General features: G+C 34.6%; 1 protein-coding gene across 1 annotated transcript; it reads left to right on the top strand.

Annotated features, from left to right (window-relative positions):
• Positions 1-320: 320 nt before the first annotated feature.
• LOC143470036 (cilia- and flagella-associated protein 70-like) lies at positions 321-7,622 on the top strand. Its single transcript, XM_076967882.1, has 24 exons — positions 321-418; positions 696-867; positions 1,118-1,229; positions 1,324-1,502; positions 1,604-1,780; positions 1,892-2,019; positions 2,213-2,362; positions 2,460-2,539; positions 2,659-2,828; positions 3,043-3,228; positions 3,398-3,627; positions 3,791-3,908; positions 4,156-4,287; positions 4,397-4,522; positions 4,691-4,827; positions 4,894-4,986; positions 5,094-5,281; positions 5,397-5,513; positions 5,697-5,869; positions 5,969-6,121; positions 6,245-6,406; positions 6,621-6,710; positions 6,864-6,965; positions 7,131-7,622. The coding sequence occupies exons 2-24, from the start codon at positions 721-723 to the stop codon at positions 7,257-7,259; spliced, it is 3,279 nt and encodes a 1,092-aa protein (XP_076823997.1). The 5' UTR covers positions 321-418; positions 696-720; the 3' UTR covers positions 7,260-7,622.
• The last annotated feature ends 4,762 nt before the right edge of the window (positions 7,623-12,384 follow it).

The raw sequence follows: 12,384 nt of genomic DNA, 5'->3' as shown, positions 1-12,384 counted from the left end.
ACCGGTAATGTGTTACGTAACACATTTGTTAAAATATATTGCGCAATTAATATTTATTATAATATAGAAATAAAAAGAAGTACTAAAATTTTGTTACAGCTTGTTTGTTAAGGTTCGAACAAATAGTGTAAAAGACATATCTGAATGCAGAAATATCTCATTACTATTGCAGATGTTGATTTCTATGATTTTGTTTCCATAACGACTCATAATCAAGCCTCCCAGTGAAAGTTTGTTATGGCACTTGTGCAACCCAAAAGACTGTCACGAATTGAACCGCATTTTTTACTATAAACGGCTGGTTGCTTATCAAATCCATATTTTCAAATTCAGAAAGTACTAATAATTGTATGTTAATTTTATTTATATGTTAGTTATCGGCCTATCACCAACACTCACAGATAGCAGTATGAGTAAGGTACCGGTACGGTAATAATTAGCACTTGGTCTATTGTTTACTCAAGTTGTATAGTGCTGTATCGTTGAGAAAGTCTAGTCTACGTATTTATCAAAACGAGGGACATAGCATATTTGCAACGAAAAAGTTGTAATAAATATCGTATTTACTTCACACTAGTAGGCTATCCTTGTAAATTGCAGGCATTTGCAATTTTCTGTTTAGCAGTTGTCACAAAATAAGCTAAATCAGTCGAATCATCACATCCATTTCTGACTGAACTGTCTTAACTCCGCAGGTTTTTCTAGCTTTAGTGAAAAAATATGGCTGAGTTAGAAACACAAAGAACATCAGAAACTATTCTTATAACCATTTCACGTGCAAAAAAACTTCGTGGTTCCAAAGGAGAAATATTAACATCATATGCAAAAGTGGAATTTGATGGAAAGAGCCTGGGAGATTCTTCAAAAGTAAGATACGCATTAAAAGTCACATATTTGCAAATTTTTCATGTATGCCTTAAAATGTTACTATTTTAATGATGCACAAACTATGGTTTGCATTGAGATATGCAGCTGTAAGGTGTAAGGTAACATGTAAGGTGGAAGAAATGTTCTAAGTATAAAAATTTTTCAGTGAAATAGGCATGCCATTAAGTTATGCAGTTCAAATTTAGCAGTGTTTTTTAAGAATTATGCTGCATTCCAACTTTTATTTCAGGTAGAATCTACTGGTGAAACCAATGCTGAATATAACTTTACCACCAGTTTTGATTGTTCCTTTGTGGATGGTCACCTAACATTGGATGATGTTGCTTCAAAGCCAGTTTTAAGTAAAATTTCAGTAGTAGTTTCTAGTAGCCAGTATATTGCATGTTACAATGTAATAGATTTGTTTACTTTTGTACCTACTGTTTACTTTTGTAGTTACCATTATTGAAGTCTTGCCTAAAGAAAAGAAACAAAAAGAAGAAAAATCAGCTCCACTTGGCCAGTGCACAGTTGACCTGTTACCTTTATTTCATTCAAATCAACCAGTAAATTGTTCACTTGAACTTCATCCTGTTGTAGGAGCAACTGTAGAAGGGGGTTTAGATGCTCCAAAGGTGTTTATATTTGTGATGACTTTATTTTAATTTTTTTATCAAATTCTTAGGAATCAGAAACTTAAGCTTAACTTGCAAGCTTACAAGCAGTTTGTTTTAAGCCTGAACTTGACATCTCAATGTCTGTAAACGAAGCTCTCATTGAACAAGATCAAAACCTTCAAAGCAACCTGTTGACTGTTCGGGTTGGCTCCGCTTACTCCATACCTGATCCTTGGTCATCTTCAGGGACACAATATAATTATGTTGTTGGGCTTCCAGTTCCTGTCAATGCAGACGTGAGTAAATTTTCTGGGTAGCAGTGCCATTAATATATGAACAGAGCTTCATATATTAATTATTATTATTACTCCACCATCAAACTTAGTGGGACATTGTTTAATTTGCAGAAAGATATTCCCGTTATTTTCTCCAATGGATTGTTGAGATCTGCAGCTGAAAAAGAACAATATAAGCGTGCTATTAAATGGTACAGTGTTCCAAATGCTGTCAGTTCTTCACAGTATATACCAAACAGGTATGAAATGTAATAGGTAACAACAATTTAATGGGACACTTGTATATTTTCTCTTGCATGTTCTGAGCTTTACAGCAAAAAAAAGGTTGTTAAATTACCTGCAATGAAATTCTTTTCAAATTTTCCTATACCTCATTAATACGACCAATATGTTAGTTTTAAATTATCAAAAAACTATGTCATATAACCCCAGTGCACATGAAAGAGTTCCGTTTGATGAAGAGAAGGGTGACTTTGCCACAAAGGAATATGCAGAATTTCGTCGCGAGAGTGAGCATGACAAGAACCGAATTACTTGGGACATCGAAAAGCGATGTTATCTCCAGCCTGAAGCCAAATCTCTGTATGCATAAGTATATAATGGTGAACATATTTTTGAACAATAAAAAAACGTGGATCATACTGATTTTGTATAACTTAATGATATATTTTTTTGTAAGTTTTCAAAACAAAATAGCCCAAACAAGGCTGTGGCCAGTGGAGATTATGAGAATGGTTCCAAGTCAACCTAAAGCGGCAGGTAACTTATTCTGGTCATTTGGTGTATATATATTAAAACCACTCAATGAAATATCAACTTTGCGATATATTGTGATTTTTACCTTGGTAAATGCTGCTTCAGCTTTAATTTTTGTTCAGTTGCTGCAGCTGGTAGTAAGAAAGACAAAGGAGCATCTGAGGAAGAAGGAAACCTTTCGTACCATGGCGTTGCATACGTTGACCTTGCTCCTTTGTTGTATCCTGGTGTTTGCACTGTTTCTGGTGCATTTCGCGTTCTCCCATACAATGAGCATGAACATGCTGAGAAGGTAAATTAATTGTCAAAAAGTGTACCAAAACTTGTGATCAGCTATCTGCCACGCACGTTAACTGTATGTTTGTTACTATCATAATCAGCGTTCTGCATCTAAAGAAATTCAATACATGCATACTGCAATTTTAAAATAAAATTGCATGGAGAACAATCACTAAAATCGCATATTTTAGTTTTGCTGCCATACATCTAAATTTGAATGGTTATAGACCAAGCAAAAAAACACTATTGCGGAAGATGTTGCACGAGCTCAAAGCAGTACAAGCAGAGTAACTGGTTCCTCACCTGTCCAAAAAGGAAAAGGGGCAGCTGCAAGAGACCATCCTGTTGCTCCTTCTAAAAAGGGTTCTGCCACAAAGCAACCAGAATCAAATGTTGATGTTGTTGATTTACATGTAATTGTTTTTGCTATACTATATGTATTCACGCAAACGATCTACTGGTATAATTGCAAATTATCCTACACTTAATCACTTTTTGGTACGTAGTCTTTTTTGTCCTGACAAAACTTTATCATGCATCACATTAATGATAATGCTTTTATTAGCAATTTAACTTTTTCAGAATGTGGAAGCTGCAGCATATGTGGATTGCAAGACCTATCTCTATCTGGAATTTTCATTAGCTCATCCTTTAGTTCCAAGACGAGAACCAGAAGAACTTGCTAATAGTGTTGTTGAATACATTCCTTCAAGACCGAAGATGAAACGTGTTGTTGGAGGTGCCACTAAAGCAGTGGAAGATTATCATTCTCAACTTTCATCGGTAGCTGTAATGGTGTTAGATGAATTCAGGTTTGCCTCGTTAATGTTTTAATAAACGTTTTTGTTTGTACAACAGAGGGTATATTATCTTCAACATTCTTAAACTTGATTGTAAGATAATTTTATCAATTTAAATTTTTGGTAATTATACTGTATTTAGGTTGAATTAGTTTTAACTATGTTTATTGTTTAGACAAGTGTGTGGAAATGAAGTAGTTGATGATCCTCATAAGCAAGGAGAAGCTAAAAAGCAACTTATGTACCAGCTGAATTCAACTGGGAAGTACTTTGCTTTTAAAGAACAACTAAAGGTTGGTTTTTACTATGTTTGGTTCATGATAATGTACAGTTGATTAGTAGTTTCAGTTGATGCCAGATTGCCATAACCAAATTAATGGATGTATTACATTGCTTTGGATGGCTCTCTTGTCTTCATTCATGTTGATGTAATACTGCTAGAACTTGTACTTGCATTCTAAGCAATATAATACTATTAATATTAATACCATTAACATTTTACCAATAATATTTTTCAATTTTATTGCATTTGACATCCAGCACTCAATAGTGAAGATTGTGAGAGAGAAATATTTAAAAACAACCTCATTCAAATCAAATGATGAATTGCAACAATTTCTCACTGAACTTTATGTGTATTTGGTGGATGAAATGCATTCTAACCTTCAAAAGGTGCAGCTAAATGTTGGGTAACTGTAATGTTAACTTTGTTAAGCTTTATAATACATTTCTGTAGTTATCCTTAATAACTGTGAGTAAAAATATCACTTTTTAATTACAGGTGCTTTCAGTGGGTGGCCAACCGCAAGAGTCAATTGAACCAATGGTTGACTCAACGCAGTTGAAACGATTTGCCCAAGAAGCTGTAGTGAATGAAGAATATGAAATGGCATCAAAATATTATCAGGTTAATTTGGTTTGAAAGTTCACTGAGGTAAATTATAGAGTTGTGGTAAAAAAAGAGCTTGCCAAGCAGTGACATGACTTGTAAAAAAGGTAAATTGATAGGCAGTCTATTAGCAAGTTTTTGCTCTTCAAAATAGACTGACTTATATTTTCAATACCCTGTTGATAGGAGAGATTAGCAAATGATGATAAAAGTACAGAACATTGGCTGGATTATGGAACTTTTAACTTGCTCATTGGAAATAACACAAAAGCGAAAGAGTGTTTTATGGAGGCTGTTGCTTTGGAGCAAACTCATTTGGAAGGGTAAGGATTTCCATGAGAACTGTTAATGTGGTTGACATGTAAATAAGCATTTTATCTTTTTTTTAGATTATTGTTGTATGGAATTATGTGCACTATTGATCAAAGTTACAAAGAAGCAGAAACTATGTTTGAGAGAGCAGTATCATTGGCTGAAAATGGGTAACTTTGATATACGCTAATATCTTTCACATGTGTATTAATATTTTAATATGTTTTCGTTGTTTATGATTATGAGTTTTAAATTATGTGACTTATTTGCACTTTAGATCTGAATTTGCTAGTATGGCTTGGACGGTGCTGGCACTTTTCTATGACAGCCAAGGGAATGAAATTCGAGCTGAACACTCTTATCTAGAAGCAAACAAACTAAATTTACTGGCTGCAGTAAACAAGGCAAAAGCAGAATTACCTGCAGTTGCAACTGGAAAACAACCCAAGGATGATACTGAACAAGGTGCGTGTCATTTAAAACTGTAGCTGTAAAATTTGTCTGAATAAATTGTATTTTTGCCAAGTTGGCCAACATTTGTTTTGATATTGGGTTTGCAAAGTCGTATCATGTTGCTTAGGTGAATCAGAGAATGAAGCTGAAGAAACTGATGCTGGTAGCGTTTTAAAATTGCGTGCTGTCGGATCAGCAAAATCAGTCTCCACTATCAAGGGATCAAAAGCACCAACTAGAAAGGGTAAAAATTAGCACCAGGATTGTCTTACCTAATTCTATCAATATCCGTTTTTATCAATTTTGAATGGATAGTTAACTTTGCTTTTAACCACCTGGGATTACAGTAAGAGTGTTTATACTGGAATTCTGTCAGTGTCTGATTTATTTAACTTTATGTCACTTATTTCTCAAGATTTTGTTTCAGATACCCTGCGAGCTAGAAGCTCTGCAGAGAATAGTGTTACCTCTTTTGATGTAAAACATAGCAATGATCCGCAAAGTGATAATCAACATACAATGCCTACAACTGAAACCGTAAACCCCGAATCAATTTTCTTGCAAGCAGCCCGCTGGTTGATAGACCATAAAGCCTTAAAGGTTAAAATTATTGTCATGTTTATAGTCTCACATAGTTATTTACATATATTTCCTGGTCAATTCTGAAAGTTTTGAATGTAACACTTCTGATTCAAATAGTTTGCTGAAATCGCACTTTCCCAAGAACTGCTGACCTGTAATGGAAGCTGCAATGCAGATTACTTTATCTTACTAAGCCGATTGCAACTTATGCGAAAACAGTACAAAGAAGCCCTTGAAAGTTTGAAATCAGCCACATCGCTTGATAATGAGGTGAGTTATGGTCTAAAACGCTTAACATGAATAAGTTCATCACCAGTATTTAAATCCAGAAAACTTGATTTTCTGTTAAACTTTATTTTAGTTTTAAAGTACATCCACATTTTATTTTTTCAGCACCCCGATGCTTGGGCCATGATGGGCCACGTCTATTACATATCCTCAGATTTCACATCAGCTCAGGATTGCTATGAAAGGACACTTGCCTTCATCAATGATGCTTCAGAAATGCATTCAATTTACTTAAGACTGGCATCAATATATTTACAAGAAGAGCAGGTAATGTCAGTTGTGATTTACAAATATATATCTTGGAATAAATATATCCTTCATTCTTTCACCACTTTAACTCTTCCAATTTAGGCTGATTAAAAATATTAATTAATTATTTTAATAGAACAGAAGTTCTACAATGGTGTCACATTATAAGTGTTGAAAGCATGTTTCGATAATTTTGAGTTACCAACATTTTTGTTACTTTCAAAACGCTTAGTTCGTGAAAGCGAAGAGAACATTCCTTCTTGCCTGCAAATATTCCCCGACATGTGTTTCGTGGTTGGGCGTTGGTACGGCCTGCTACAGGGTAAGTATCGGCCTGTAAACATGTATAATTCCATACAGTAAAATATAGTAAGTTTGAGAGTTATGTGGTAGGTAAGAGGAATATTTTTAAAAGATATTTATCTATACGTAGGCTTGGGGTTTATGGTTTGTATAATGTGTGTAAATGTTGCAGCTTGGAGAGGTGTCAGAGGCCGAAAATGCTCTTGCTGAGGCAAATATCTTGAACAACTCAAATCCAGATGTTTGGTCCTATCTTTCTTTGGTCTGCCTAAAGGTAAAATATAAAATGTGCTTATGTGATTTTAGAAAGACGTCATCAAATAAAAATACTGTCCAACTTTCATTTCATTAATAACTCCCATAATAATTGATTTCCGTAAAGTTTTAAACCATTTAAATTTTAAATTGTTTATTTTTTGTTTTGCCAATAAATGCGCAGACGAACAGAAAACTTGAAGCTGAGCAAGCATATAAATATGCAGTAAAGCTTGGGCTTCAAGATGAGCAGGTTTTCCAGGAAATTCGTTCCTTGCAGAAAAGCTTAGGATTTGGAAACCCTAATTTATGATTTCTATGAATTTCTAATTTCCTCCGCAAACGTATTTCTCTTTAGACATGAAATCAACTGAAAATATTATCTACTGAACCTTTTCTGGTTATTTTAAATTACCATTTTGTTGACAGCGCATGGTCATCTCGTTAAGTTAGCTGGGACGACATTTTTAATTTTACAAGATACATATTGTCTAAAGTTCTAAATGTTTTTATATTTCTTGATTTATTATTTCATACAGATGAATTTTTATTTTAAAAATAAAGTTTTTTCAACATGTAAAGTAAAAAGTTCAGTACTGTAGCGGTTACTTTCACTTCTCCCGCCGTAAATGAAACTTGGGAGCAAAATAAAACGAAACGCAAGCAGTAAACTTGAATAATATTAAACTGGAATCCAGTAGCGTGAAGGTAAGTGCGTAAGATGACAGATAACACTTTGCAGAAAACGTGTCTATGTAGGATTGCAACGAAAACCGGTTAATCAGAAGTTTGTTTCACCACGTTGCTAACAGGCGCTCCATCTTTTACTTTATTTTCAAACAATACAAAAGCTGACATAGGCTATTTCGCACACATTCATTGCCCACCTACAGAGTTAGGCAAAGGCGTCTTTTTTAACGAAGGCTGTAGCCAGGGTAAAATTTTTACTGAGGCAAATGTGTCAATTTCATCCCCGGATTAATAGCCGTAATTTATGTAGTTAACCAGTAAAAATGTTTTGTGCTAGAATTCCAGAAAATCTTTGCAGGCAAGTAGCCTATAGGTCTGCCTCAATTTATAGCTACGGCCTAAACATTTACTGTTTATTAGCTAATAAAGACGAAGGAAAATCTTTAACGTTTAAGGCTTAGGCCTATATAACACAAGCGGAACTGAGGATGCGGGTGACATTCAAATAAAACAATTGGATTGAAACATAGCCTATGTCAGTTTTTGTTCAACTTTAGTTAAAATAGCATTACGAATATAAAGCTGTTGTTCTACTCATTACAACAGTTTGGTATGCTTAAACTATAAGATATTAAATCAGTTTCGACCATAGCCTATACCTGTATTTCATTTTCAAGTTTATTTCAAATGTATTTCATTACAAGAGCTTGTGACGGTTACGTCACGAGTCATGGGTTGTTTTATAAATGCTGAAAATTCATTTTGGGATCTTGTAATACAATTGCTGACCTTTTTTCTCTTTCACTTGTTACTGCTGCGCAATGTAACAGCAGTAGGCTAAGCTTTGTCCAAAAGCGTAAGCCTTTGTGTCTGACAATAAATAAAAATGGGAACTTTATCATTTATTTATAAATATGTATAGACAGAATTTAAGCAACTAACAGCAATAGTCACGCTGTTTGAGAAATGGGAACTAATACCGTCGTAGCCGAAGTAAAGGAAGTTATCAATCTTCAATTGTACCTCGCTCATCTTATAACAATAGCTGCCAGAATAGTGTGATCTTTATGGCGAATATGGTTGTTGTGTAATACTCCAAGCAAATAATACCACAAACACGTATTTGTCATAAGCTAACCAGTCACAAGTGCAATTAGATTATGGATTTGTCTAATTCAGAAAGATTCAATCCGTGAGAATCAGCTAACTTTGTTCATTTCTTTTTGATCAGACTATCTGACTGGGCTACCTGATGTTCAGTAACATAATCGTGCTTATGGCATAGGCTACGTATGATTTTCTTAATAATTAAAAAAGTAAATCTGTTTGCCGCCGACAGGAATCTCCTCTGCAAACCTTTAAATATCTTTACAAACGAAAACTTCAACGTATCGCTGTTGATTTCTTACATCTGAGAAATAAGGATTCAACATGATCTGCTTCCGAGATTTTGGATACGAGCAAATAACAAAAAATATTGATATTCGTGCGTAACATTCGTATTTCCGTTCGATTGCGGCGCATTACTCCAATGCACCTTTTCTCGGCAATGTCTCTCAAAATGAGCCATGATTGGCAGGGGCGTAGAAGGCGAGGGCACAGCGGGGACGCATCGCACCAATATTTTGGAAGATAGTCTACGATACATTTTGTCCCATAGCTATTTAAAGTCAATTGATTTTCAACTATTTGTCTTAATTTTTTTCTTTCTTTTCCCTAGTGAAAGGTATAACAAAGCCACATCTATAAGTTTTATAACTTATAACCTCCTGTAAGTTTTCATGCATTTTCTTAATGCCCGATCTTCGTCGTTCCCCCAATATTTTTAAGTCTCCTGCGCCTCTGACGAGTAGTGTTACCCAACAAACTTCGCAGAAATCTTTGATCAATTTTATGGTATGGCCTACCCCGAATCGAAAAAAACCCGAAGACTTAGTCTATCAATTAAGAAACATTTTCATTTTCAACCAAGAGGACATTCCCACTTAAATAGTGATATCACAGGCCCCTTTCATCCGTTTAATGTGTAACTGCCTGGGTGGTATTTTTTAAAACCGTTACATCATTTCCTGCAAATGTGTTTTCTAGTTATTGATTGAAGTTCATGAAATCGTTTTTTGGCAAACACTTCAACTGTCGTTTAATACAGGGTGGGTCAGAAAAACCTACCACATTTCAAATTGTTACTGTACCAAAGCTGTAGCAGTCTGACAGGAGGTTGAATTGAAATTTTGCAGCAAAGGACTTACCATTTGTGTTTCAGGTTTTAGTTTTTATAAGTAAATAATGTTTTGTGCAATTTTTTACAATTTTGTATCTGTTTGTAAAATGGCCTGGACTGGCGTGCCGTGCCAACACCGTGCATTTATTGTGGAAGATTTCATTAGAAATGGGGATTCTGTGACTCGAACGCTAAGAAATTTTAAGACTCATTTCAAACTAAACCGTAACGACCCTGGACCCAATCGAAAATCTGTAATGCTCTGGGTCAAAAATTTCAGAGCTACGGGTTCAGCACTAATTCGAGGCCTCGAGGGCGCCATCTACATCTTGAGGGCACCACCTACAGGATGGAATAATTGAAACATAATTACATCAAATGGTAACCTTTTGACTTTGAGATGAGACAATAAATGTTTTGATTGCTTATAAATTTTATCTCTTTTTCCTAGTTTGAAATGTGGTAGGCTTTTGTGACCCACCCTGTATTTGGTAACTTGATCTGAATAACTTCGTATGAACACTCCTTTTAGTACGTTCCTAGATTGTTGTTGTTTTCCAGCATCTGTGCTGATAAGAATTAAGTCTTTATTGGAAATTCCTGATTCTTAACTTTAACACTGATTAATTATTTATTTATGTCTCAATGTGTCAGCATTAACTACATTTATCTCGCATTGATAAAACAGTTTTTTGCCCGATACAGCTGCAACGACTCGCAGCTACTTTCTTGTCGAAAAATTTTTAATTCCCATCGCTTTCACGTTTTATAAGCTCGCACTTCTACCAGCGAGCTGAGATAGTCGAGTGAATCCGAGTGAATCATCGAGATAGAAAGCGTTAACTGCGTGAATCATCGAAATCAACAGATGAGTTGTCTGAGCTAGTCATGATGATTGCAACTCATGTATTAGAAATCTTATAAGCAGTAGTAATATTTATGGTCTTGGTTATTTGTAATATTGAAAAAGTGTACAGTACCTACAATAAAAATATTTTCCTGTAAACTATTTCTGTTGTAAAATTAAGACTTTTCGGTTGACAAGAGGTTAGAGTATTCTAACCGCACGCAACAATAGAGTAAGATAATTCAACAGGTAAATTAAGCGAAGTTTCTTCAAATGGTTAAGCTATCGATATACTCAGAGACAGTGGATTGATTTACTAAGTTAATAATAATAACAACTTGTTTATAATACAAATGTTTATTATTATTATTTTTTATCTATTTCCATTCTGTGATTATAAATAAAATAAAAATAATAAACATTTGTATAGTGCCCTGCCCTTACAACGAATAAAATAATAAAAAACGCTCAAAGGCGCTTTACAATCGTGGCGCAAAAAGTAAGCTGAAAATCTTGTACCTATAACTCCTCGATAAGGCTGAGTGCTCTTCCCAGTAAGTAGGCCTACTCAATGTCAGAACGCTAGAAAAACTTCTATTTCAAATATTCGTGGTAAACTGAACAAAAATAAATATAAAGAGCATCCTCATCTCAGCACGTGATAATCAAGGCGAACTAATCAAGATCGCAAGGATAAACGAAAGAGCAAATTAAAATGTTGCAAAAAACTGAATGAAATTTTTACATAAATTCGGGATACTTTATGTGACCTTGACCGCCACACAGTTAACAGACAAAAACTACAAATAGGTCTAACTTACAAAATATAAACGATTAAAAACAACAAAACGTTTCGGTAAAAACGAAATTTAAAACACAAAAGCACAGTAGAAAACAATTTTATTTTTACTAATTTTTAAAATAGTTCTCCGCATCACGCATGTTTTTGCGGTAGATCGTTCCCGACCCTGACAGCCGTTACAAAAACGTTTTGTCACCATACGTTTCTGACGTGATGTAGCTTGCAATAAGATTACTTGCTTCCGGCAAAAACCGGCTGAGTAAATAATTGAGACAATCATTATACATTTTATTCTACACATTGCTTCAACCAATGAGATTTACACTTTACAGCGAAAATGTGAAAGGCATTTATAAACACAAGTGAATAAACTTTCTGGTATGTTTTAACTGCATCTACAAGAGTGTGGGGATCATGTAGAAACATTGCAATAATTATATATATTGGCATTGCATAAAGTTTGATTTTTCTCCAGTCTAGATAATGTAATAATGTGCAAAGCTTGTAGCGTGCTGACATAGATTGAAGTGTTTCAAGTACCTTGTTTTCGTGGTGTAATATGCGACACGTGGTTTATGGTAGCAGGTATTGTTCTAGTATCTTTAATCACAAGCGTAGTTTCAAACCAATATGTGATATAGTAAGTGTGTCAAGTGGTTTTTTTGTACTGGTGTAAAGCGGTTTGAATGCTTTGTGAGAAAAAGGCTTAAATTGGAACTGACACGTGATTATGGGCTGATTGGCTAAAAGCTGATTGGTCAATACTTTAGTATAAAAAGAAATGTTTTGTTTAAATCGCTCTCTTCTCTGACTCGTACGAATTGAATTCTTTTCTGAGTTATTCTATTTTGAATAAGTAATTGCTAACAAATTGGGAA

The sequence above is a fragment of the Clavelina lepadiformis genome, chromosome 1 (assembly GCF_947623445.1).
Source record: "Clavelina lepadiformis chromosome 1, kaClaLepa1.1, whole genome shotgun sequence".
NCBI classification, from domain to species: Eukaryota; Metazoa; Chordata; class Ascidiacea; order Aplousobranchia; family Clavelinidae; genus Clavelina; species Clavelina lepadiformis.
The sequence above is the reverse complement of the archived record's forward strand: the minus strand, read 5'-3'. Positions and strand labels throughout refer to the sequence as shown.